Source organism: Culicoides brevitarsis, chromosome 2 (genome assembly GCF_036172545.1).
Source record: "Culicoides brevitarsis isolate CSIRO-B50_1 chromosome 2, AGI_CSIRO_Cbre_v1, whole genome shotgun sequence".
Taxonomy (NCBI): domain Eukaryota; kingdom Metazoa; phylum Arthropoda; class Insecta; order Diptera; family Ceratopogonidae; genus Culicoides; species Culicoides brevitarsis.
Window position 1 is genome coordinate 17,194,735 of NC_087086.1, and position 25,258 is coordinate 17,219,992.

Here is a 25,258-nt window from a genome sequence, read left to right on the forward strand (position 1 = left end):
AATATTTCCAACAAATTTTTTAGGATATTTTAAGCACTTCACTGTTCAAGTTTTTGATTTTTTTTTTTGGCAAAATCAACATTAAATATTAATGAAATTTCAAAAATTAAGTTCAGAAATTGATTTTTTTTTTAATTTTGGATATCTATTTTTTTTTAGGAATTCAGTTAAGCTCAGTTAATTTTGAAATAAACATAAAATTTTAATAAAAAAATTAATTAACTTTTTAATTTTTTTTTTTTTGTGACAGTTTTGATAAAAAAAAATAACAACGTAAAAAATTTAAAAAATTCTAAAAATTTTTTTTTTTTCATTTAAATAAAAAGTTCAATTATTACTCCATTTTTATTCAAATGAATTTATCATCACCAAGAACCCTTTTTCTAATCCCAATGGTTATAACAAGGAGTGTCCGATTTCACAATTTTATGAAATTTTATGGTCTATTTGTTTAAATATCACCAGAACAGACCACCCTCCATCCTAAACAAAAACAAAAAGTATTTATTCATAACAACTGACGAGACATTTTTTTTCTGTTTATTTATTTATCTTCAAACGGATAAACAATAAATTATGTCTGGTTAGTATTTTTGACGAAGCCTTTCAAGAGTCTCGACACTCGATGACTGGATTTTCCCACGAAATAAAATGAAAATAAAGGAAATGAAGGTCAGATTTCGTGTCAGTGATCAATAATAATCAACACTCTCCGATGATTATAAATCAAATTTGTAGATCAAAAGATTAACGATGCCACCTTGTCGACGACGACGATGAAAAACGCGATTCATTCATGAGATAAGTAAACAAATCTAATCGCACATTTGCAAATCTAGGTAATTCAAAAACAAACAAAACGTTTGCTATCTCGTCAGTTTCAGCAAAAGATCAACATTGGCACGCTTCACAAAAGGAATTAACGGGAGTTCGAATATTCGGAGCTGGCTGTATCACGTGAGCAACTCCTGACTGTTTTTTTTTCGTATTGAACATTGAGAACGTTCAGATAAATACGAGTGTTGTGAATATAAATAAATAAAGAACCCAGTCAACGCGAATTTGTAGTACATATTGTAGTAGTACATGAGCGACCGTCTACGAAATACAAACAAAAAATTTACAAAAAAAAAGAAAAAACAAGAGAAGAACAACATCTTCCAAATTTTCGAAAATTGCTGTAAGAATTGTGTCCAAGAAGAATTTGCAGTTGAATAAAGAGCATTCGGTGGTAATCGCGATAATTGAAAACAAAAATATAAATAGAAACGGGCAAAAACAACAAAAACTCATCGCAGATTGGGTCTCTCTCACGGAACGCATGCGTTCAAAAGTACACTAGTAGTGGTGTAGTACAAAGGCACTCAATGTCATTCAAGGTATCAGTCAGTATTCGCTGAGCTCGTTTCATTATTTTACCACTTTTTTATTAAATAAGGAATTAAATTAATATTTTTGTAACTTTTCATTGAATTCCTGTTAGTTTATCACGTACGAGAGTGCTGAAAAAAGAGAAAAATTTCGAGAAAAATCTGCGTGAATAGAATGTTCTGAGATCTGACACATAGAGACAGATAAAAAAAGCAAAAAGGGAAAAGAAACTATCGGAAAATTACATAACGTGATCGAAAAAATTGTTGTTTTGTGCGTATTTGTCGGACGGTAAAACAAAAATCAGACATGAATAAATTGTGTAAACAGGTTTCGATCGAGTCGCCTAGTCTCCATAACAAGGAGTGCGTCTTCAATTTCATCGTGCCCGTGCCAGATCCGCCACCAAAAGGCGCCCGTATCTTGGTTGTCTATGCTGGCGCCTGCTATCACAGTCAACGCCAATCCTCGTACTCCACATCGATGTCAAACGTGTCGAACATCTCGGCCGAACTGGCGGAATTAGCGCAACAAGGCCCCATTGAAACACAACAAATACCTCCATTGAATCCGCAGCAAATCAGTCCAGCGCACTATGGCATGCGTGACGGTGCTTTGTATCCGGGCTTCGAAGTTGCTGGCGTCATCGAATCCTTGGGCTCGGATCTCGACGAGAGCTGCGGCTTCACCGTAGGTCAACGTGTCATCCTGTATCCCTTCAATGATGCGCCCGCCGGATATTCCGAACTGATGGTTGTCCCCGAAATGAAATATATCATCCCGATTCCGGAAGATTTGCCGCTTGCCGTTGCCGCAATGCTCCCCACAGGTGCTCTGCTTGCCATGAATGCCGTCTTATCGGCTCACAAATTGCTCGAGAAGCTGTTCAAGGAACGTGGGCCCAAGGGAGTTTGCAAAATCCTCATTGTCGGCACGGGAGGCTTGGCATTGTGGGCTGTTCGCATTGCCGCGCAACACTTTTATCAAGGCGATTGTCACGAAACGATCAAAATCACCGTCGCCAGCTTACGAGACGAAGGCTTATCCGTGGCCAAGGACTTTGAACACGTGAATGTGGTGCAATGGAACGAGGATTTGTACGAGAAACAGATTGTCGAACGGACATTGGATGCCTGCGAGGGTCCCGTTGACATTGTCATCGATTTTTGCACAACGAGTCGATCGTTGCACAGATCCATGCAGTGCTTGACGAAGGGCGGAAACATTCTCATCGGCGAGGAAGTTGCGGAAAAATTGTTGCCTAAATTCTCGAGACGTGCCCACGAAAAGGATATCAATATTCAGGCAGTGCCTATTGGTACGATCGAGCAATTGCATGAGTTGGTGAAATTGGTAACGAGTGGCGAAATTAAGCCGCCACCGCACTCCGTATTTCCCTCGGAAGAAGCCTCCGAAGTTGTCAAGAAGTTGGCGCACTCGGAAATTCCGGGACGTGCGATCCTCAAGTTCCACGATATCGCTTAAGCAACGCTAAATGACAACGGTAAACGGACCTCAGACAGATTTCATCTCTTATACTACTATGAAACATTACAAGAAAAAATAATTATAAGCTTCTAAGAAAGCCTCCATACAATTATTAATTATTATTACATTACATTAGTGATAAACTTTAGGCTTTATTTGAACGTAATCAATATTTAATGTGCACAAAAATTATTCAAGCGCATGAAAATTTAACACGAAATAGTCAAAAACTGTTACTTAGTTGATTCACTCTTGAAAAACAAAAAAAAATGTAAACCAGGGAAATCGATCAATAATCAAACCATGTAAAATTTGTGTAAAAAGTTCAAAAAAAAAAGGTGTATGACATAAAATTTAGATTTAATATGCATTTTAACGTTAAAAAATATTCTTTTCAGCTTAGGCAAAATTTTCTGTAGTCAAAATTGCTTCCTTTTCGGTTCTACTTTCCCTTCTTTTTTTTTGCTATTTTATTACTCTTAACCACACTTGGACACCCATAAGTTCACATAGAAGTCGAAAAAATTTATATCAAGTGGGTCGACACTAATAATCAATTATTGACATTATTAAATATAATATCTGTGTTAAAAAAAAAGATTAATTGTGAAATAAACAAACCAAAAAAATCTAAAAGAGGCTTTTTATCTTATCAGTTTTCCAGTTGGTATCACACATGGTGCACCTGATTTCCTTTTATTGCATCATTTTTTTTTGTATCTGAAGCCAATTTTATCTAAAAAATTAATTTAAATAAAAAATCAGATCAAATTAAAGTTAATTTATTGGTTCGCCGAGTCAATTACATTCACTCATTTTTTATTCAACACAGGCAGATCCACAGTAAGAGTCTGAAAATAAAAAGAGAGAATTTAAATTTTCTTTGTCTTCATTTGGTTTGTACTCTACACAGCTATAGATGTGTAGGAAAATCGCTCATTTACCTTTGTTTCCAAGTCAAAATGTGACTTGCAGTTGTCCGCATCGACAAAGACATTCACGAAGCCATCAAAGTAATATTTGTGTTTCTTGCACTCGACTAGCAGACGATCGTCGTTGACATTTAAGGCGATTTCGGCAGCTGAAACGCACTCTGGCAACTGGAATTGAGCAATGAGTTTATTGACCTCGCCATTTTGCGTCTCCTGTATCAATTTGTGTTCGGGCTTAATGGTTCGCTTGTCACTGAGTTTCTTGTAGTCACTTTCAGCAATTTCCTCAATCAGGGGTTTTTTGTTGTTGGAAGTCTCTCCGGCGCCCGTTTCCCCATTGTATTCCTTGACTTTTTGCACGTCACGATCCTGGATGCGATGCGGCACAAGTGTCCCGAATACTGTCCGGTTCTTGAGAATCAACCAATTTTCCTCGTTAATTTCGATGTCGTATTTGTTGTCGAGTGCCTCGAAGATCAGCGTGATGAAAAAGTTCTGAAACAGCCCGCCTTTCTCGATTTTCTTGAAGAATTTGGTATTAATTGCAATATCGCATGCCGTTTCCTGTTTGCCCGATTTATCCGTCGCCAAACGCGGATCACTCAAACTCATGGGAACTTTGTAGGAATGCGGCTCGTCCGATTGAAGGATTTCCGTGAGATCCGTTTCGCTGATGTCAATTGGAGCGGGAATGCCATCCGTGTGACAAATATTGATGAAAATTTTCTTGCCATTTTTCACCTGGAACGCCTTGATGCAGAATCCCGTGGTTGGTTTGATGACTTTCGAGGGACGTTCTTGCGTCAGAGGCTGGAAAATGTTGTTGAATTCATCCTCAAACTCGTCCTAGAAACGGAATTTTGTTTGGATGTTTCTCGAAGGTTAGAATAAAGACTTTGCTTACCTTGACAAATCGCAAGTTGTTTTCGAGAATTGATGGGTCAGCTTCGAGTGGCATGCCCTTTTTAGCCATTTTCAGCAGTTAGTACGTCTTTGTTTGGCTTAAATTGCACGAAAATTGGCAAAACAACAGTGCTCGATGTTACTGCTGAATAAAAACAAATCAAATGTCAAAATTCTGTCAAATCTTTGGAGCTTTGCTGTAGTGAGACGATCGAAATTGAACTGTTGACAGATAGCGTATCACTTTCGATCGTCTCACTTTCAAAATTCCTCTGCGGTTCATTTTTGAGTGAATCGTCGACGGAGAAGGATCAATGTTTCAACATTACATCACTGATAGCGAAATTCAAGTGATAAAATGCTGTAAAAAATCTCATATTTTCGGTTCAGTTACGAGAAAATACTTCGGCATCGCGGAAGTATGTGCAATAGTAATAGCTAAAAAAAAATAATAAAAGTGAGAAATTAATTGAATTGTGTAAGTGAAGTGATTTCTCTTTCTACTATTAATTAATTTGATTGCGACACACACACACGAGTCCCCACAAATAAATGGAACACACATTAATTGGGTCCAAAGATTTCATCATTTCGCGTAGTTTTTGAGTAAACAGAGTGCCATGGCCTTGATGATAACAAAAAAAAAAATGCTATTATGACATACACCGTGAATAAGCACACCTGTGACAAAATCAAAAATTTATCATATCATCGCCCCGTCGTAGCGGCATACACTAAACCGGGCTTTTAAGCGTGTCGTGTTTTAAACTATCGATTTAGCTCTTTTTTATTGTTGTTTTTTTGTTGTGAGAACATTAACACAAAAAAAAAATAGAAGAAGAATCTCGTACGTTGCTTGTTGCTTGGGAGAAAAACTAAAAAGAAAAAAAAGAAGAAGAACACGAATAAAGAAAAGGAACCACAAAAAAGACGAAAATTACTGTTTGATCGATGTTAAATAACACGATCGACAACACAAAAAAATCTCAGCTCAATTAACTAACCAATACCAAATTTTTGCTTGTAGAGTGTCATCATCGTTCGTACGGATTCACCCAAAATACATTATTGTTGGCAGCGACTTCGACTGAAAATCCAATAAAATGGACGAATTTTGTGGATCTGAGTTTTGGGTGAGTTGCCTCATGTTTTTGTTGCAAGTCATGCTGATAATTAATTATTTACATTTTTATATCTCCCGTACATAGAATACGACTCTCATATGGCACTCGGATGTTCCTGATTTCACAATTTGCTTCGAACAGACGATCTTTACATGGGTGCCGTGCATCTTTTTGTGGCTCCTTTTGCCCTTGGAGCTGTTTTATATGAAAAATAGTCCCACGAAAAACATCCCGTATAGCTTTTGGAATGTTAGTAAACTCGTGCTGAGTGCCGCAATTGTCATATTGACATGCATCGATTTAGGTCTCGCAATCAAATACAATGATGCCGACGAGAGAATCATATTTCCCGTGCACTTTTATACGCCTATTATTAAAATAGTGACAATTGTGAGTAATCGCCATACAGTAGTGTGGTTTTTTTTGTTTATTTTATTCATTTAAATGGAGTGATTTGCTATCGTGATAACGCTTTGTTTTGTTTTTTTTTTCACAGATACTATCGATGTGTTTAGTGTATTACAACAAAGTGAATGGAGTTCGTACATCGGGAACACTCTTTTTGTTCTGGCTTTTTGTGACAATATTTTCCATTCCGCGTGTCATCACCGAATCGCGTCGATTGGAGCACCGTCAAACCGAGCAAATCGAAGATTCGTGGGCCGAATATCAGTTTGTGTCGTTTTGCATCTTTTTTGCTCTCAGTTGTGCCATTTTCCTGCTAAATTGTTTCGCGGATGCCGAGCCACGTGAATCAATTTTTGAAAAACAGGAGAAACCATGCCCAGAGATGCGATCCAGTTTCTTGTCGCGCATTTTGTTCTCATGGTTTGATGGTTTGGCATTATTGGGTTACAAAAAACCGCTTGAAACGAAGGATTTGTGGGATATGCGGTACGAGGACTCGAGTAGTGTGGTTTCGCCCGCTTTTCATAAACATTGGAACAAATTAATTGGGAAAGCGAATGCGAAACCTGTCACAACGACAAAAGCAACGTACTCTAAGGAGAAGGAATCCGCAGAAAAAGTCGAATTAAGTGCGGAAAACAAACAAAAAACGAATGCGTCGATTTTGATGCCGTTAATTAAGGCTTTTGGAGGCACCTTCTTGATGGGATCTTCTTTGAAATTCCTTCAAGATATTCTGACGTTCGTTAATCCGCAACTTTTGTCGTTGTCCATTACTTTTGTGACGTCTGACGAACCAATGTGGAAAGGAATTGCCTATGCAGTGTCCCTTTTTGTCGTTGCCTCGCTGCAAACTCTCCTTCTTGGCCAGTATTTCAATCGCATGATGTTGGTAGGTTTGCGTATCAGAACCGCCCTCATTGCTGCCATTTATCGCAAATCCCTCGTAATCTCGAATGCCGCCCGAAAAGAATCCACAGTTGGTGAAATTGTCAATTTGATGGCTGTCGATGCGCAACGTTTCATGGATCTAACAACTTATATCAACATGTTGTGGTCCGCGCCGCTCCAAATAGGACTTGCCCTCTTCTTCTTGTGGCGTATTTTGGGACCTTCAGTCTTAGCTGGATTAGGCGTCATGATTATCTTGATTCCCGTAAATGGATTTATTGCCAACAAAATTAAAGTTTTGCAAATTAAGCAGATGCAGAACAAGGATGAACGTGTCAAACTCATGAACGAAGTGCTTAACGGCATGAAAGTACTTAAGTTGTATGCCTGGGAGCCCAGTTTCGAGAAGCAAATCTTGAATATTCGTGAGAAGGAAATTAAAGTACTTAAGCAGGCGGCGTATCTCAATGCAGGTGAGTGATTTGAACACGATTTAAAATTTTTCCTTACCTTTTTTGACATAAAAATTTCATTTTAGGAACGAGTTTCATCTGGAGTTGTGCCCCATTTTTGGTAAGAAAGACCCCTAAAAACCCTTTGCACTTGTTTTTTCCCAACAGATTCACAAAAAATCCCAATTAATGACCAAATTAGGTTTCCATCGTTACCTTTACGACATACGTACTTGTCAGTGATGAAAATATCCTGACTCCCTCAAAGGCCTTTGTTGCATTAGTTTTGTTTGATATCATGAAAATGCCTCTTGCGTTATTGCCATTGTTGATTGTTTACATGATTGAGGTAAAATTTGACGATATTCCGGGTTTAAAGGATTCTTACGGTATTGAAAAGGCCTCATTTGCTCCTCTTACTCTCTTAAAAAAAAGCTCTTCTATCTGAAAAATTTCAAAATTCCGAAAAAAAATCACTTCGAAAAATTAAAATACTAAAAAGAAGTGATAAAAATAACAAAATTTCTGAATTTTTTCTAACAAAAGGTCTTCTACTTCTATCTTTTAATACATTAATTATAGGTTTCTCTGGTAACTTTCGCGACTTTCGTTATGGTGGATGAAAACAACGTACTTACAGCTAGTATCGCCTTTACAAGTTTGTCACTTTTCAACATTTTACGTTTCCCATTGTCTATGTTACCTATGCTTATTTCAAGTTTAGTTCAAGTAAGTCTAAAATTCTCCGGTTACGGATCTCAAATTCAAATAACATGGCTGGGTCAATTATTTGAATGAGAGAAATTTTTATTTTCTTTACTGATTTTTATTTTGCCCATCGCCAGACGTCAGTTTCTGTCACGAGAATTAACAAATTCATGAATGCTGAGGAATTAGATCCTGATAATGTGCAAACTGATGAGTCGGAACGTAAGTAATTTTCGCTTTTTCATGAAAAATATGATTTTTAATCGAACATTTTAACAGCTTGTGCTTTGGTGATTGAGAACGGCACCTTCCAATGGGACACGGAAGAAACGACATTGAAGAATATCAACATGAAAGTGGAGAAAAATCAACTTGTAGCGGTTGTTGGTACCGTTGGCTCCGGCAAAAGTAGTTTACTTTCCGCATATCTTGGCGAAATGGATCGCATTTCGGGTCGTGTGAACCGAAAAGGACAAGTTGCCTATGTGCCTCAACAAGCGTGGATTCAAAATGCCAGTTTGCGTGATAATATTTTGTTCTCCAAACCCTTCGACAAGAAACGTTACGATCGTGTTGTCGAAGCGTGTGCCTTAAAACCCGACTTGGAAATGTTGCCGGGCGGCGATCAAACGGAAATCGGCGAAAAAGGCATCAATTTATCGGGAGGTCAGAAACAACGTATCAGTTTGGCACGTGCAGTCTACCAAGATGCTGACATTTACTTTTTGGACGATCCGTTGTCGGCTGTCGATTCGCACGTCGGAAAACACATTTTCGAACAAGTAATCGGCCCAAAGGGAATTCTATCGGGAAAAACTCGTGTTCTTGTTACGCATGGCATCACGTACTTACCGCAAGTTGATAACATCTTCGTCATGCAAATGGGCGAAATCACCGAGTCAGGTACTTACAAAGAGCTCCTCGACAAAAAGGGACAATTTTCCGAGTTTTTGTTGCAACACTTGCAAAATGCCAACGAAGACGAGGAAGATTTGGAGCAAATTAAGCAACAATTGCAACACGACATCGGCGACAAGGACTTGAAAGCGAAACTTGAACGTGCAATTAGCTCCAGCAGAACTCGCAGTGACAGCACGTCGGAAGACAGCAGAAAATTGTCGAGACAAGATAGCCAAAATTCAGTTGAAAATGGAGTGGTGAAACGGAAATCATCGACTCCTGAGAAGAAGGTTGCGGAAGACGACGACGACGAGAAAAAAGACAAATTAATTGAAGCTGAAAAAGCAGAAACTGGAAAAGTCAAATGGGATGTGTACAAACATTATTTGAAGAGTATCGGATGGGGCTTGGCACTCGCAACAATTTTACTTAACGTCATTTTCCAAGGATTTTCGATCGGATCGAACATTTGGTTGTCAAAATGGAGTACAGATGAACGTGCTAACGAGACAAAATGGAGAAATATTTACTTAGGAGGTAATTTTCTTTTAATTTTAATTTAAAATTAATTTAAATTTAATTTTTTTCGTCAATTTTTAGGCTACGGAGCATTCGGCGTTGGACAAGGTAAGAAATTTTATTCATTTTTGCTTCAAAGGTGTCTTCAGAACTACCTAAAATAATTTTCCAAAGCTAATATTTCCTCTCTAAAAAGGTTAAAAATCAAAAAGTAAGCAATTCTAAATGTGGGTAAAAGGAACTCATATAAAAATAATGAAAATCAAGTGTGGTGTTTGTTTCTCATACGAATCAATTATCATCTTTCTCTTTAGTTTTAACAACTTTTATATCGTCCTTGACGCTTGCTTTGGGCTCTTTATATGCGGCAAGAGAAATGCATATTCTTCTACTCGGAAATATCCTTCGGTTTCCGATGAGCAAATTTGACACGACACCCTTGGGACGCATCTTGAATCTTTGCTCAAAGGATGTCGACGTGTGCGACAATGTACTTCCCGCTATCATTCGGGGGTTCTTAATGTGTTTCTTTAGTGTAAGGATTCCTTTTAACAGTTAACAATTTTTTTTAACATAACAACAAATAATTCTATGCTGAACTATTTTTTCAATTTTCTCCAAATTCGGGATTTTTTTCTGAAATCTACTCTAATTTCTCTCGGGAATGGTCAATTTTTTATTTAATTTGATAAAAAATTAATTAAAATTTTTCCCCAAATCGCAGTTTTTTGCACCGTTTTATCGACATTGCTATTTTACTTGGGCGGCTTGACAGCTTCCAAGTATTTGCACGATCAATTGTTGGGAAATGTGTTGCATGCCCCAATGACGACCTTCTTCGATATTGTCCCTATTGGTCGGATCATCAACAGATTCAGTAAAGACATTGATATGGCAGATACGATTATTCCGCCGACCATTCGTGCGTTCTTTACGTGTTTCTTTGGCGTAAGATTTTTTTTTTATTTTGATTTTTTTTAGAGAATAAGTTTGTAAAATTAAGTCAGCATGAGGTTTTAAGGTTCTTTCTTTAAAAAAAGATTCGAAATTCAATTGAACTTGAACCGAATCTCTTCTAATTTTCTTTTAAAATTAGATTTTAAGTCTTTGGAGCATTTTTTTAGGATTTTTCTTATCAGATAACAGCTTGACGGACTCGACTTTTGACCAAAAGTTACTTAATTACTCCGCAAAAACGTGTTTTGTCCAATTTTTGCTTCATATTTTGATATTTTTTGCAAGAAATGATTGTGAATTGCTTTTGTTATCGTCAATTGGCCTGAAAAATTTTAATTTCCAAATTAACCAATTACCTTTCCTCAGCTGTATTCACTTTTATCTCAACTCTGGTTCTCAAAATCGCTGCTGTGAATGCAGGTAACATACTAATTGATGTCCCGTTGAAGCATACTAACAAAAAAAAACTAATTTTCAGCTGCTCACATGTTCTGGTCGATGTTGAGCAATGTCATGAGACTTCCAATGGAATTTTTCGATACGACTCCAATGGGTCGCATTCTCGCAAGATTCTCAACTGACATTTTTACCGTCGATATTACGATACCCGCGTTATGGGATATGTTGATAATGTGTACTTTTGCTGTAAGAATTTTTTTATTAAGCAAATTTTATGAATTTTTGGGCTTTATGGGTCACGAGAGTAAATGTTGGTGTGTTTTTGACTAAAATTTTTGTGAACAATCATGAGTTTCTTTGCACCACAAAACATTTAAAATCATTTTCATAACAAAATTTTCTTCCATCATGAAGCCATTTTCAGTTATTTGATGACTCTGATCCTCCATATCTCTGCTGTGAACGCAGGTAAATGCACGAAATTCGATCATCACGTTTCAAAATTTAATCAAAATTCAAATTTTCATAGCTGCTCGTCTCTTTCGCTGGTTGTTGTTCAATGTTATGCGCTTAGCCACGGATTTTTTCGATACAACGCCAATTGGTAGGAAAATTGCTTTTGTTGTGAGCTTGCATTTTCTAAAAAAAAAAAATATTTTTACAAAATTTAAGGTCGAATTTTAATGAGATTCTCGAATGATATTTATTCGGTTGACGGAGTATTGCCAGAATTGTGGGATTCCTTGGTATATTGTGCCTTTGATGTAAGAAAATTCCTTGTTTTTGCATCTGCAATAGTTTGTACTAACCAAAAGTGAATGTTAAAGTAGTTGTTGATGGTTCAAAATTTGAAATTTAAGCTAATTTGAGAGGTTTTTGAATATTTATGAGTTTCATTTACTTCAAAATCTCAAAAAAACTTAATAAAAATTGCATTTTTGAGCAATTTTTAGTTTTAAAGTTACATTGTTTCTTCAAGTTACTGCTGTAAATATTGATATATGCATGAAATTTCGATCAAAATTCGAAATTTTTATTGAAATTTTATTAAAATTACCTGATCGATTACTGATCGGAGAACTTTTTAGTTGATTTCATGTTAAATTTTAAGATTTTCTTTATTTTTCTGACATTATTCACGTAATTCGAATCATTTTGATATTCTCAAACAATATTTTTACTCTCAATTTTGAGTTTCTCGAATTGTGGAATTTGTTAGAATCAATTTTTGAATCATTCAACACTTTTGTTTTGTAGTTGTTCCCCGCACTATTTGATTGTCTGACGATATGACACCCATCAAGCGTTCTGTTTTTGTAGCTTTGAGCACCAATTATTGTTTTTTTCACGTAAAATTTGTTTTTGCAGCAATAATAGCTTACGGCACCGACATGTTGCCCCGAGTTGCTCAGCTAAATGCGGCAAAAAAGATGCACGAATTTCTCGTGAGTAATTTGCTTCGAGTGCCCATTAGATTTCACGAGACAGTTCCAACGGGACGCATTATAAGTCGCGTTAGCAAAGACATTGAAACGCTCGACTATACGTTGCCGGAATCTATGTTCTGGGTCATGAACTGTTTCTGGGAGGTAAAGCAGACTTTCTATCTTTCTTTTTCCGTAAAACTTTAATTTTGCATGCGAAAAGTTGATCTAATTTGTTTGGAGATGGATTTTAACTCTGCTGTTTTGGGTCAATTCGGCAACATGTCGTCAGACGTGCTAACACCTCTCGTAGTTTAACTAACGATTAGTAGTTTTTTAGTGACAAACACGCGTTGAAATCGACTATGACGGGTTGCTTTTGTCAGTTAATGATGGGTTTGAGGGTAAAAAAAATGAATAATCATATCGTTATGTGGATTAAAGTGCAAAAATAGTCAGCATGGAATATTAATTACCTGCTTTTTGTGATATTTTAATGATTTTTTCCCACTTTTGAAACTTTTCACGCATTATTTAGGTTATCGCGACAGTTACAGTCATCAGCATTTCCACCCCGATCTTCATGTCGGTCATTTTGCCCATCGGAATCATTTACTTCTTCGTTCAACGGTTCTACGTTGCGACATCGAGACAACTTAAACGTTTGGAATCCGTGTCACGGTCACCCGTTTACTCGCATTTTGGCGAAAGTATTACTGGAGTGTCGACAATTCGGGCCTACAATGTGCAAGATAGGTAAGTTTTAAAGAAATTTGTTAGAAAAAAAATTTAAAATATTTTTTTTTGCTTGTAGATTCATCAGAGAATCCGAGAAAAAGGTAGATTTCAATCAAATTTGCTATTTCCCGAGCATCATTGCGAATCGCTGGTTGGCTATTCGTCTCGAAATGGTGGGAAATTTCATCATTTTCTTCGCCGCTCTGTTCGCTGTCTTGGGCAGAGACAGTTCAGATCCCCTCAGAGCTGGTTTAGTGGGTCTTTCGTTGTCGTACGCCCTGCAAATCACCCAAACGCTGAACTGGCTCGTGCGAATGACGTCAGATGTCGAGACAAATATCGTTGCGGTCGAACGTATCAAGGAATATGGCGAAGTAAAGCAAGAAGCTGCATGGGAAGTAGCAAATCACAATGTGCCACGCGATTGGCCCGAACATGGTGAAGTCGCTTTCGATAATTACGAAGTGCGGTATCGCGAAGGACTTGATTTGGTGCTAAAAGGCATCACGTTTACCGTGAAGGGAGGTGAAAAAGTTGGAATTGTCGGCAGAACAGGAGCTGGCAAAAGTAGTTTGACACTGTCGTTGTTCCGTATCATCGAAGCTGCCGGCGGAAAAATCATGATCGATGGACAAGACATTTCCAAAATGGGATTGCATACACTTAGACAACGTTTGACAATTATCCCGCAAGATCCCGTACTATTCTCCGGTACTTTACGCATGAACTTGGATCCGTTCGAACAGAGTTCTGATGACGATTTGTGGAGAGCTTTGGAGAATGCTCATTTGAAATCGTTCGTCAAAGGTGAATTTTTACATTTTTTTTTTCAAAATTTAAAAAAAAACTAATTTTTCTTATGAAAAACAGGACTTGCTGCTGGTTTGAACCACGAAATCACCGAAGGCGGCGAAAATTTGTCTGTCGGTCAACGTCAACTCGTGTGTCTCGCACGTGCCTTACTTCGCAAAACTAAAGTATTGATATTAGATGAAGCCACAGCCGCCGTCGACTTGGAAACGGACGACTTGATTCAACGCACCATCCGTACCGAGTTCAAGGATTGTACAATTCTCACGATTGCCCATCGTCTCAACACGATTATGGACTCGGATCGCGTCATTGTGCTCGATCAAGGAAAAATGGTCGAATTTGCCCCACCAGAGGACTTACTTAAGCATAAGAAATCCATTTTCTATGGCATGGCAAAGGATGCTGGACTTGCCAACTAAACCTACTACTTATGATATTTTCTAGTTTTAACGTTTTTTTTTTTTTTTGGTATATGGCGATTTTTTCCCTTTTGCATCATCACAATTGTGTTACTATTTTGTATTACCTATTACAATGTTATGATATAGTTTTAATGTTAAGGAAGAGACAGTTACGAGATCTTCGCCTTTTTTATGATTAATGTATGTATTTTATACACACTGCCTGTTGTAAGAGAAAAAATTTTGTAAGAAAATTGTGCCTTAGGGAAATTTCAGGTATTAATTTTTAAGTAAATTTAGCAATTTATACGGCTCTTTATAATTTTTACGAACAAATTTAATGTTGTTACTATTAACTTATTCTTAATTACATAAAAAAAAATTATTAACACCAATAAAATAAATTTGAAAAAAAAAAATATTAAAAATTTCATTTGCTTAATTTTTCGTTGAATGAACAAATTTTAAAGTTTTGGGTAGACAAAAATTACAAATATTTGAACAAATGTTTTTTTTTTGTTTATGTAAATTTCTATACACGAATTATTTTGTAATTGTCTGATTCATTTATATTGATTATGCGCTCAAAAATTTTAAGTAAAAATTTCTTATCAATGTGTCACGTTTTGTTATTCGAATTTTTGAATTCATATGTCATTTAATTAGTCATTTAATATTTCCTGAGAAAATAATTAATTAATTGTTTCGTATCAAAAATTATTAATTTTTTTCTTGGAAATTTAAAATAATTAATTTTTAGGCAAATAGAAGATTTTATGTAGTTTTTGATTCAAAATGAAAATTTTTTACAAATTTAAAGAAGCAAAAAAATATGAAATTTCAAGAGTTAAACAATCAAAAAATCTATCATTAAAGGCATTCAATGCTTCATAAATCGAATCAAATTAATATTAAAAATTAATAATAAATTTTTAGGTTTTTTTTTTGAAAAAATTGAAGCTTTTTGAAGGAAAATTTGGATAAAAGATTTTGAGGAAAGACTTGAGACTTTAGGGTACACCAAGACCTCTCTTATATAATTTCCCCCCTGTACAAATGGGAAAGAATCATTGATCTAAGAAAAGAACAACGTCGATTTTCAACAAAAATCAGGACTTTTCTTTAATTTTCTTATGAAAGACATATTCTAACTATTCATTTCTACAAATTTCAAGGTTAATTCTTTAAAAAAATACAAATTTCTTATAAAAAAACATTTTGTTTGAAGTCAAGTTTTTTTCATGTATTTTAAATTATCAATTTTTAAGGCTTTCAACCCTTAGGAAATAAGAAAATCCTTGAGAAACTGTAAAATAATTCTAAAAAAGGTTAAGTTAATGAATTTCAGTCCCCCATATAAACGAAACAAAAATGAGGCGCATGAAAATGTATCGCAAGTATCGTAAATATGCGAGACGACTCAGTGTAAATATACAGTTCGTTTAAAAAGGTGTTGTCTTTTAAAAGTGCTGCACGTAAATTTAGCATTTTGTGACATTTTCGGTGAAAATTGTATCAAATAACTAGTAAAATATATAAAATTCCATAGAAACGAGCTTTGGCGATCCATAGGTAAGCATTTGGACGAAAGTTTTCCGGGGGTTTCTGTTAAAAATCGCCCGAAAATTTATCCCGGCATCTTTCTTTCTTTTGTTCGCGACGACAACGACGACGACGACGATTCCTGTTTTTTCGTGTAGCTGCATTGCACTTTGAGTGTGGATGAGTAATGACTTTGAAATGCATTGTGCGATGACAAAGAGTTCATGAAAATCGTGATGAAATTGGCACAAAGTGCTTCAATGAACTTTGCAATTTCACAAGGTTCACATTTTGTTGAAATTTTCTTTCATGGACGCTTTGGTGCGAGGGGATGATTCAGTGGTAACAACTACGTGCGTGCATCGCGTCGTACGGGTGTATATGGGTGTGCGTGTGCATTGTGCGCACATACGGCACACAACCACGCGTTACTCAGAGTGTTATCCTGTGACACTGACGATAAACGGGAAAAAATGAGGGTGTTGTACTAAAAACTCTTTTTTCGAGATTCCAAAATGCAAGTTTTGTAAAAAAAAGGCAATGTAAGGCGCAAAATGCGATGCTCGCAAAAACGGTCGAGAGATAATTACAGAAATATCTCTGAAGTAAACAATACTTTGAATAAATAAACGAAAAATAGATAAGATAAGAGAATGCGGATTGTCTCTCAACGGACCCGAGATTTGTGGAATTTTTATCGCAGCACATGCACGCACAAGCAGGGCCGGAACGGAGCTCGTGAATGACATTAAACAATTTGTATATAGATGATTTATCTTTTATTTGCTTAACAAATCATAATTTACGTTCGAACACGTACGTACGAAGACCGAGGACGGGCAAGACATTGAATTCTTCTTTGCGCTCGTCGTTCATAGAATACAAATGAGTAACCAGAATCGTCACTGCTGTCTATATTAATGTGTATCGAGTAATAAATGTATTGTTTATTAAGCTTAAATAGTTATCCGGAAGTTGTTACTGAGTAACAGATAGTTGTTCTCTCTTCGTTCTTCTTCTCTCCTTCATTGGTAACAAAGTCTTAATTAAGCGCGTTCGCTTCGTAACGAACATTGGGCGACAAAGGGTTACATGTTTCGTCACATTTCTCATTGTTTATGAAAATGTACTTAAATCTCAGACAGGTCAAACTGCCTCAAAATAGATTATAATTACATGTTTAATGATATTTTGTCTAATCACTTGATTTTTTTTTACCTCTCAATTCCAGTTATAGTAAATAATATATAAACAAAAATGGGCAACAACAAAAGTAAAACTGTCAATATCACAACGGAGGCATCCAAAGACAAGGAAGAAGTTGTCGTTGGTGCTGGCAAAGTCGTTGGAATTGAAGATGGCGACCACAAGCCCGTCCCAAATGGCGAAACTGGCAAAGAAACCACTGAAAAAACTGAAGATAAAAAGGTAAATTTTTATTTTTTTATTGAAAATTTTTACTTAACATCATTTTTCCTTTAGGAGGAAGTTGCTGCGACGTCTTCTGATGCCCCAGCAGAAGGAGCAGCAACAACGTCAGACGAAAAACCCGCCGATGACAAGGAAAAAGCTGATGAAACCTTGAACGAGAGCAAAGCAGCAGACACTACTGCCGTTGAGGAGAGCGCGAAAAAGCCTAAAAAGGAAAAACTCATCAAAAAATTCTCGTTCCGTGCTTTCTCGTTCGGCAAAAAGGACAAACAGAAGCCGAACACAACGAAAGACGAAACCGTTGCCGAAGTTGCTGACGTGAGTAAATCAAAAATTTTTTATTGAAATCGAATTTGATTTATATGCGGGTCGATGATGCATGACAAATCGGTCAAAGTTCGGTCGAGTTAACGCGCCATTAATTGCTGGATCATCTCGATGCATTTTTATTTACGCTAAAAAATCAAAACAAAATGCAATTATGAATTTTTCTCGGGTGCTTAAAGTAATTGCGACGCGCAAAAGATGGCAAGTAGCGTCGACGCGCGTTCTTAATGGTACATTTACTGCGATGAAATTAATTTTCATTTAATATTTTTGGTGTTGTGTGTTGGCGGATCGCACTTGTTGTTGTTGTTTTTCTCTCAAAAGTTGAAAAAACACATGCCCTTGGTCATTAAGATACACTGATGGAATGCACATTTGTCGGAAATACAGAAGCTGCAATATGCAAGTTTACGCAAACGAACCAAGAACTTCTCGTGTCTCGTGTTTTATCGCTTGTTTTGTTTATTCTTTTGTTACTTCTGTAAACAAATCACAAGTAAAGTATTGACAAGTCGTCTCAAATATCATCTTCTTGGTCATGATCAAGGTATTTTTTGCATTGGTATGCAATTTTTTTTTGCTGCAAACCAGACAAGGCACTTCTGTAATGCATCACTGCCCAAAATCCAAGTACGCAGACACAAATAATGTGCTTGTCTGTGAATCTCTGTGCGCTGTGGCAGACTTATAAAATCTCTCGCTCGCATTATTGACTCACATATTCGGGTTTGTAAGTAAATAAAATTTGTAATGATATACATAGAAGAAAAAATTTGCTTTAAAAAAATCGCAATATTTGTCACTATATAAATGAAAAACCGACTAATAAATTGAATCAGTCCCTAACAAGCATTTGATCTGGATAAAAGTAAAAAAAAAGAAAATTTTTATTAAAAAAATAAGAAAAACGCAGTAACGGAAAATTTTTTCTCAGACGCAGATTTTTTTTAAGAATCTCAATAAAAAAGTGATTTCCGCTTTGTACAATTCAAAAAAAAAAATTTTTATTAAAAATATACAAGAAGTGATTCACGTGTGTAATTTTACAGTACCAACTACGAGTGAAATCAACGAATGATGGACGCAGAGGCGAGTAAAACAAATCGGTTCTATTTTAAGACGATTTTTCAGTCGATTAAGACAAGTCGTGCGTTAAACAACTTTTTCTGATTCATCCTACCGATTGATGCGTTGAACCTTTATTCATTTTCAATCAATCAAAATCGGAAAAATTCGCAAAAATGTGGATATTAATTGCACTTGCCATCGTCACCGTTGTGATAATTATCGCGTTTTCACTCAGAAAACCGCGAGAAATTGTAAGAATTTGTTTGCGCACACACACGCAAGTTCAAGGTTTCGCTTGCGTTTGCAAGGAAAAGTCATTAGTGAAAGCGGAAGTGAAAACCGTTTATTAACCCTTAGTTGAATTTTTCATAAAATGTGCCTTGAAAGATTTTTTTTTTGAACAAATTCAATTTAAATTTAATATTTTTTTATAGATTTAATCTATCTGCGTCATTGTCGATTCGGCTCATTGATTTTCAAATTAACGAAACTGCATCTGGCAAAAATATTTATGGATTTTTTTTTTATTTTTTTTTTTCAAATAGACTACAACAACGGAAACTGCTGCAACTACTGAAGAAGTGAAGGCTGAGGAAACAAAAGTTGTCGAAGAAAAAGCTGCCGAGCCTGAGAAGAAAGCTGTTGAGGAACCTAAAGTTGAGAAAACTGAAGAAAAGAAGGTCGAGGAAGCTCCAGTGAAGATTGAAGTGAAAGCTGAGGTGCAAAAGGAAGAAAAGAAGGAAGAAGTTAAGGTTGAAGAACCCAAAAAGGAAGAAGTTGTTGAACGTAAGATTTGTTTTTTTTTTCAATTTTTTTATGGTTTTTCAACATTTTTCTTGAATTTCTTCAGCTGTTGCAGAAAAAGTGGAAGCAGCTCCCGTTGTTGTTGAAGAAACAAAGCCCACCGAAGAGCCCGCCAAGGTCGAGGAAGAAACTAAAGAAGAGCCAGTTGTGGAAGTCCCAAAAGTTGACGAGGTAAAAGAAGACAATCAAAACGTTGTTATTGATGCTGCAGGAGAAACAAGTGATATTCCTCCCCTTCCCGAAAATCCCCCTCCTTCCCAAGTAATGGCATTTGTCGAGTCTGTCATTGACAAGCCACAATCCACGATTGAGGAGACAATTATTGCGCCCGTTGAAAAAATTGTCGAGCCAGTCGTTGAAGCCGTTACGGAAGATGCCAAAGTTTTAGTTGAAAACGTTTCCGCCAAAGTTGACGACGTTGTCACTGACGTCAAGGAAGAGCTAATTGCTCCCGTGTCTGATGCCATCGAGCAAATCCTTGAGGAAGCCAGTGACAAAGTCGCCCAAATCGAAAGCGAACCCAAAGTCGAACAAATTGCCGAGACAATTGCACTACTTGACGAAGTGAACAAGGGTGTCTTGCCCTCCGACGAGAGTAGCGAGAATTTGGAAGCTGCTGTTCCTTCGTCTCCCGAACTTTCCCCCGAAATTGTTGCAGCTCCTCCGGTTGACGATGTCTCGTCTCTTCCATTGCCACAAGACAGTTTCGATTCTCTTGCGTCGCCTCCTGCTTCCGAATCGCAAAGCGATAACAGCTTCCCACCCCCACCCCCTCCCGAAACACTTCTCGAAGAGTCTGTCGAACAACCTGCAGTCGCTGCAGCAGTTGATGATGCGCCATTAATGAATACGGCGGAGGAACCTGCTGAAGATAAGGTGATTTTGAACATGAATCAACATCAAAACAAAAAAAAAAAACTAAAAAAAAAATCATGTTACTACTCTCAAAAGTGTTCAATAGAACAGCAGCAACTAATCTCGTTCTAATGAATACACCAAAAATAAAAAAAAAATCATCACTGCATGCACTAACTTGAACCAATCTGGCAATCTCCGTGTGTGTTGTATATAATTTTCTTTTTTACAGCTTACTAATGTGGCCTGTTTTCCAAAAATCCATCAAAATTATTAATAACAATTATCATTAAAATCGATCATTGCATCATTTATTTTTATGTTTTGTGTTAGAAAAACACTCATCTCGCAAATTTCCATCACTAAAACCGCATTTTCTTATTTTCACAGGTTCCCGCAGTAAATGGAACTGAACAAAATGGACATGAGAAACTCGAGAACGGTCAAAATGGACATGCTGAGGAGAAAACGAACGGCCACAATGGAACGGAAGAAGAAGAGAAGCCCGTTAATGGCACAGATAAAGCCCTCAATGGGGATTCCGAACATATTAAGGTAAAATATTTTCATTTTTTTCCAAATTTTTTTTGATAATTAATTTAATTTTTTTGTTTTTCTTTAAGGATCCAATTTGTGACGTAGAAAAGCTAAAGAATACAATTGCGGAAACTGTGCCAACAGTGGCAGAGGTAGAATAAAATGGTCCAAAACTTATTTTATAATATTAATAATTAATATAATAATAATAAAATACAGGAGTAATTTTACATTTTTGCAATTGAAAGTATATAATTTAGCTATGTAAGTTGTACCAATAAAAATTGTCAACAATTCTTCCGATTAACGACACAAAACATGCAAGAAAAAAATTGATAAATGTAATTATCGCTATTAAAATTTCTTAAAATTAATAATACATTCTCAAAATATATATAATAAAAAAGTAAATATTGGCTGTAATATTAACGAAAAAGAAAAAAAAACGCGATATAAGACTTTAATCGGACCAAAATCTTACTTTATACTTTAGCTTTTTTATACGCCACGCATCTTATTATTATTAAAATTATAATAAATTCATAAAATTGACGAACATGTACTCCTAAATAAAGAAAAAACTAAATATTGAATGATTAATAACAAAAAAAAAACTTTTTTATACAACAAAATATTGCAGAAAATTGATGTATTGTTAAATACATGTAAAAAAACTAATTGATATTATTAATCATTTAAAAAAATAAAATAATTAAAAAAATATTAATATTAAAGAAGAAAAAAATTAATGTAATAGACAACTTTCATATCAAATTTTTTTATACTGACAACAATTAGCAGCAGATTTTCCATTCACTCCATTTAAATACATTGCATGTGCGCTATTCAACATAAAAATAACAAACTAAATATTTCTACTAGCTTTTAAATGGTTCATATTTTAGAAAAAAAAACAAACAACATCTTTCAATACCTTTTTATATATATCTCTAAGGTATCAATTAATATACGAGTGTACAACACATTTACTAGTATCTATCACATTTTGATTATATTATATATAAATATATATATATTATATATAAAAATATATGAAGAAAGGAAAGTGAAGTGACATAAAAAAAAATAGGAATCAAAAAGCATTCAAACTTATAAAGGACGAAATGCGTGAGAAGAGAAACAAATTATACATTCAAGAATAGAAGAAATATGTTGCTCAAAATCTTTGACGAGTGTGAGTTATACTTTTAAGACATATTTTTACTGATATAATGATATATATATGAAGATAAAAAAAAATATTATAAATACACATGTAACACATTCATCGCTTCAAAATTATGAAATAAAGTAAATTAAAATTAAACATCTGGCGATTATTTTCTTTTTTTTTTAATGTTTTTCAGATAATTTTGTGGCAAGTGAAGTACATAAATAATGGAATTTTTTCAATTTTTGTCATTTTCTGTAAGATATTTTGCAATTAAGGCCGCTCCACTTTTTTAATTTTTTTTTTCGAAAATCCAATGGGGCAAAATAAAAAAAAAAGTTAAAAATTTCACTAAGTGCAATTCGTTTTTTTGGACTTTCTCATACTTTTGTAAGAAATTTTCAAAAATTTTTAAAAATATTTTCAATTTTCAAATTTTTTTGTATTAAAAATTATATTTTTACATCAATTAAAAAATTTTCAAAAAAATTATTTTCAAAATTTTTTTTTTAATTTTTTTTTATTTTTATTATAATTTTTAACTTAAATTACTTTTAGATCAATTTAAAATTATTATCAAATCTCAATTATTGAATTTTGTCATTTTGTATGAAAAAGTATTTCAATTTTTTTTGTTGCCCGAAAAGAGGCAAGTTCGAAAAAGGATTGGAGCAACTTAATGACCTAAAAATAATTTTTCAGTCTGCATTCTTTCCTGTTTTTCTATTAAGGAAGTGCCATTGATAAAAATTTGTATAAAAAGTGAGCCTTATAGCACCATAATTTCACTATTTTATTGTATTTTCACAGAGTAACTACAAATTGAAGCAATTAGAATGAAGAAACTGATTCATTTAAAGTTTCTCATTCTTTTCACCATTTATTTGGGACAAACTCTAACCAAGGAATGTGTCTTAGAAGGCGAAAAGTGTACTTTCTCCGATGTATTTACAACGGAATCGAGTTTGTATTTTCAACCGACATCGATAAACAACAGCAATGTAAGAGAAGTTGGTTTTAATTCATCTATAATGCACACTCTGACTGACGAATTGTGCAATACGTTTCCAAATTTATTAAAAATATACGCTTTGAAACTTCAAATGGAATATGTTGCCCCAAAAGCCTTGCATAATTGTCAAAGATTGATAGATATCAACTTTTGGAACAATAGACTAAGTGCAATTAACTTGAATATATTCGAAACCAATCACAATTTGGTTATTATTAATTTTCAAAGGAACTTGATAGAAAAAATTGATGGAAAAGTGTTTGAACCAGTCAAAAATTTAAGAGTTTTGAGTGTTTCTAGAAATAATTTGATTGAATTTTCTCTTGATAACTTTCCCATTTTGCAAAAACTTCAGACAATTTTTCTTTATGAAAATAATTTAAAAGATTTGGACGTCGAAAAAATGCATGAAAAATTTCCAAATTTGAGGGAAATTCTCATTCACAATAATATGTTCGATTGTAAACGTTTAGTAGATATCTTAAAGGCATTACGAGAAAAAGGTGTTAAAATTATGGAATCTCAACACGATAGAATTAAACGAAACAATTTTTCGACAAACATCGAAAATGTAGAATGTGTTACATCAAACTGCGAGCTGAAAGTCGAAGGATTTAAAATTGAAGAATTTAAAAATACAACTGACGAAAACATAAAAACTCAAAATTTTTACTTAACGATCACACTTGTGGTTTCAGCGATTATTATTCTAATCCTTGGATCAATCATTTTCTGGATCTGCATGTGCAAGAAGTAATTTCAAGCTCCTGTTGATGTTTTCGATCCATCAGAATACTATTATGAAGACATCTTCCCAAGGAAACTCGTTGTTGCAAATAATTTTTCATTAGAGCCAAAACACGAAATTTTAATGATTCAACCGTTAAAGTCAGAAGTGACTCAAATGTTTTTTTGCTTCTTAATTATCTAAACGGAAATAAAGATGCGAGCGAATATTTTAGTATTTTTGCTTAGGAATGTGTCATTTTGAAAAAGGAAATATTAATTTCTACTTATAAAAAAATTAATAAATATTTATAAAAATTAACCACTTTGTTTCGAGTTTTTTTCCAGAATAAGAATCAAAATTAAAAAAATTAAAAAAGTGAAATATTTTTTCATACAAATTGACAAAATTCAACAATTTTTGATAGTTAATTTTTGTTCAAGATTGATATAAGAGAATTTTTAGAATTAAAAAAAATCATAAAAAAATACTGTCAAAAATTTTATGACAAAATCAAAATTATTTTATTTAAATTTTTTGAATTTATTTTTTTATTTTTAAAATTTTAATTAAATTTAATTTAATTTTTTTAATTTATTTTTTTTTATTGGATTTTAAAAAATAGACAAAAACTAATTTAGAACAAATTTTAATTTTTTTTCTTTGTTTTTTTTATAAAATAGAACAAAAAAAATTTTTTAGGAAAGAATCAGAATATTTTTTTAAATTCAACAAAATTTCCTTAACCTAATTAAAAATCAACCAAAACCGCCCCATGGTCTTATCATTGGCATCGCAACGATCAAACTTTATCATTACTTTGTAGCAAAAACAACTTTTTCGCAAATACTGAAACTTTAATGACTTTCGGTATTAATTTAATGTTTCGCAATAATAATTATATATTTGGGGTTAACTAAAAAAAAAAAAAATAATCATGGAACAAATAAAAATTCCGGCAAATAGTAGGACAAGACCGGAAAAAAGTTTTGTTACATCTCCTCATGGTACCGCGTCCGCATTACTTTTGGTTGTTAGTGAAACACTTTTGATGACAGTTCCTTACACATTTCCTTTTCAACAACTTGCGAATCGAGTAACTCGTTTTCAATTCCGCCTTCATACCCCTCCGCCACACACAATAAACTTATTATTACATTACAGCAACTAACATTCACCTGAATTTCACTTAAAACTTTTTTTTTTGCTGTAATAAACACTATACTCCCATATATTTATCATAACAACAGCATAAATTTATGTTGTTATGATAATGGGAATATAACAATTCCTTTGCTCATGCTTGTCTTTTTTTTTCATGTTCATTCAAAATTTTCATGCACTCCGCGAGCGAAG

At 34.6% G+C, this 25,258-nt stretch overlaps 4 protein-coding genes across 7 annotated transcripts; 3 read left to right on the forward strand and 1 right to left on the reverse strand.

Moving 5' to 3' along the window:
- The first annotated feature begins 1,104 nt into the window (after positions 1 to 1,104).
- LOC134830638 (uncharacterized) lies at positions 1,105 to 3,216 on the forward strand. The gene is made up of 2 exons (XM_063844186.1): positions 1,105 to 1,379; positions 1,484 to 3,216. Exon 2 carries the CDS (start codon positions 1,681 to 1,683, stop codon positions 2,854 to 2,856), a length of 1,176 nt encoding a protein of 391 aa, XP_063700256.1. The 5' UTR covers positions 1,105 to 1,379; positions 1,484 to 1,680; the 3' UTR covers positions 2,857 to 3,216.
- A 319-nt stretch (positions 3,217 to 3,535) lies between these two features.
- Positions 3,536 to 4,859, reverse strand: LOC134830639 (PIH1 domain-containing protein 1). The gene is made up of 3 exons (XM_063844187.1): positions 4,696 to 4,859; positions 3,804 to 4,637; positions 3,536 to 3,710 (listed from the first exon to the last, which is right to left on the reverse strand). The coding sequence occupies exons 1-3, from the start codon at positions 4,762 to 4,764 to the stop codon at positions 3,672 to 3,674; spliced, it is 942 nt and encodes a 313-aa protein (XP_063700257.1). The 5' UTR covers positions 4,765 to 4,859; the 3' UTR covers positions 3,536 to 3,671.
- A 136-nt stretch (positions 4,860 to 4,995) lies between these two features.
- On the forward strand, positions 4,996 to 14,836 carry LOC134832161 (multidrug resistance-associated protein 1). 4 transcript variants are annotated; one of them, XM_063846084.1, is made up of 15 exons: positions 4,996 to 5,172; positions 5,722 to 5,827; positions 5,903 to 6,208; positions 6,315 to 7,590; positions 7,656 to 7,690; positions 8,152 to 8,298; positions 8,415 to 8,499; positions 8,557 to 9,714; positions 9,778 to 9,804; positions 11,467 to 11,520; positions 11,582 to 11,656; positions 11,725 to 11,816; positions 13,015 to 13,232; positions 13,291 to 14,021; positions 14,085 to 14,836. In XM_063846084.1, exons 2-15 carry the CDS (start codon positions 5,798 to 5,800, stop codon positions 14,444 to 14,446), a joined length of 4,596 nt encoding a protein of 1,531 aa, XP_063702154.1. In that variant the 5' UTR covers positions 4,996 to 5,172; positions 5,722 to 5,797; the 3' UTR covers positions 14,447 to 14,836. The 4 variants fall into 4 exon arrangements, with proteins under 4 accessions (XP_063702154.1, XP_063702152.1, XP_063702151.1 ...); XM_063846082.1 differs by lacking the exons at positions 11,467 to 11,520; positions 11,582 to 11,656; positions 11,725 to 11,816 and adding exons at positions 11,020 to 11,073; positions 11,132 to 11,298; XM_063846081.1 differs by lacking the exons at positions 11,467 to 11,520; positions 11,582 to 11,656; positions 11,725 to 11,816 and adding an exon at positions 10,011 to 10,231.
- Positions 14,837 to 15,863: 1,027 nt separating this feature from the next.
- LOC134830977 (A-kinase anchor protein 200) lies at positions 15,864 to 22,232 on the forward strand. The gene is made up of 7 exons (XM_063844601.1): positions 15,864 to 16,000; positions 17,202 to 17,398; positions 17,453 to 17,719; positions 19,342 to 19,582; positions 19,647 to 20,476; positions 20,846 to 21,010; positions 21,079 to 22,232. Exons 2-7 carry the CDS (start codon positions 17,228 to 17,230, stop codon positions 21,151 to 21,153), a joined length of 1,749 nt encoding a protein of 582 aa, XP_063700671.1. The 5' UTR covers positions 15,864 to 16,000; positions 17,202 to 17,227; the 3' UTR covers positions 21,154 to 22,232.
- The last annotated feature ends 3,026 nt before the right edge of the window (positions 22,233 to 25,258 follow it).

Excerpts from the sequence above, each read along its gene's own strand:
- LOC134830638 (XM_063844186.1), top strand. The coding sequence starts at position 1,681 with ATGAATAAATTGTGTAAACAGGTTTCGATCGAGTCGCCTAGTCTCCAT.
- LOC134830639 (XM_063844187.1), bottom strand. The coding sequence starts at position 4,764 with ATGGCTAAAAAGGGCATGCCACTCGAAGCTGACCCATCAATTCTCGAA. Across the intron at positions 4,638-4,695 it reads ACAACTTGCGATTTGTCAAG|GACGAGTTTGAGGATGAATT; the intron begins GTAAGCAAAGTC and ends TTCCGTTTCTAG. Across the intron at positions 3,711-3,803 it reads ATTTTGACTTGGAAACAAAG|ACTCTTACTGTGGATCTGCC; the intron begins GTAAATGAGCGA and ends TTTTATTTTCAG.
- LOC134832161 (XM_063846081.1), top strand. The coding sequence starts at position 5,798 with ATGGACGAATTTTGTGGATCTGAGTTTTGG. Across the intron at positions 6,209-6,314 it reads TTATTAAAATAGTGACAATT|ATACTATCGATGTGTTTAGT; the intron begins GTGAGTAATCGC and ends TTTTTTTCACAG. Across the intron at positions 13,233-13,290 it reads GCCTACAATGTGCAAGATAG|ATTCATCAGAGAATCCGAGA; the intron begins GTAAGTTTTAAA and ends TTTTGCTTGTAG.
- LOC134830977 (XM_063844601.1), top strand. The coding sequence starts at position 17,228 with ATGGGCAACAACAAAAGTAAAACTGTCAATATCACAACGGAGGCATCC. Across the intron at positions 17,399-17,452 it reads AAAAAACTGAAGATAAAAAG|GAGGAAGTTGCTGCGACGTC; the intron begins GTAAATTTTTAT and ends TTTTTCCTTTAG. Across the intron at positions 17,720-19,341 it reads CCGTTGCCGAAGTTGCTGAC|ACTACAACAACGGAAACTGC; the intron begins GTGAGTAAATCA and ends TTTTTCAAATAG.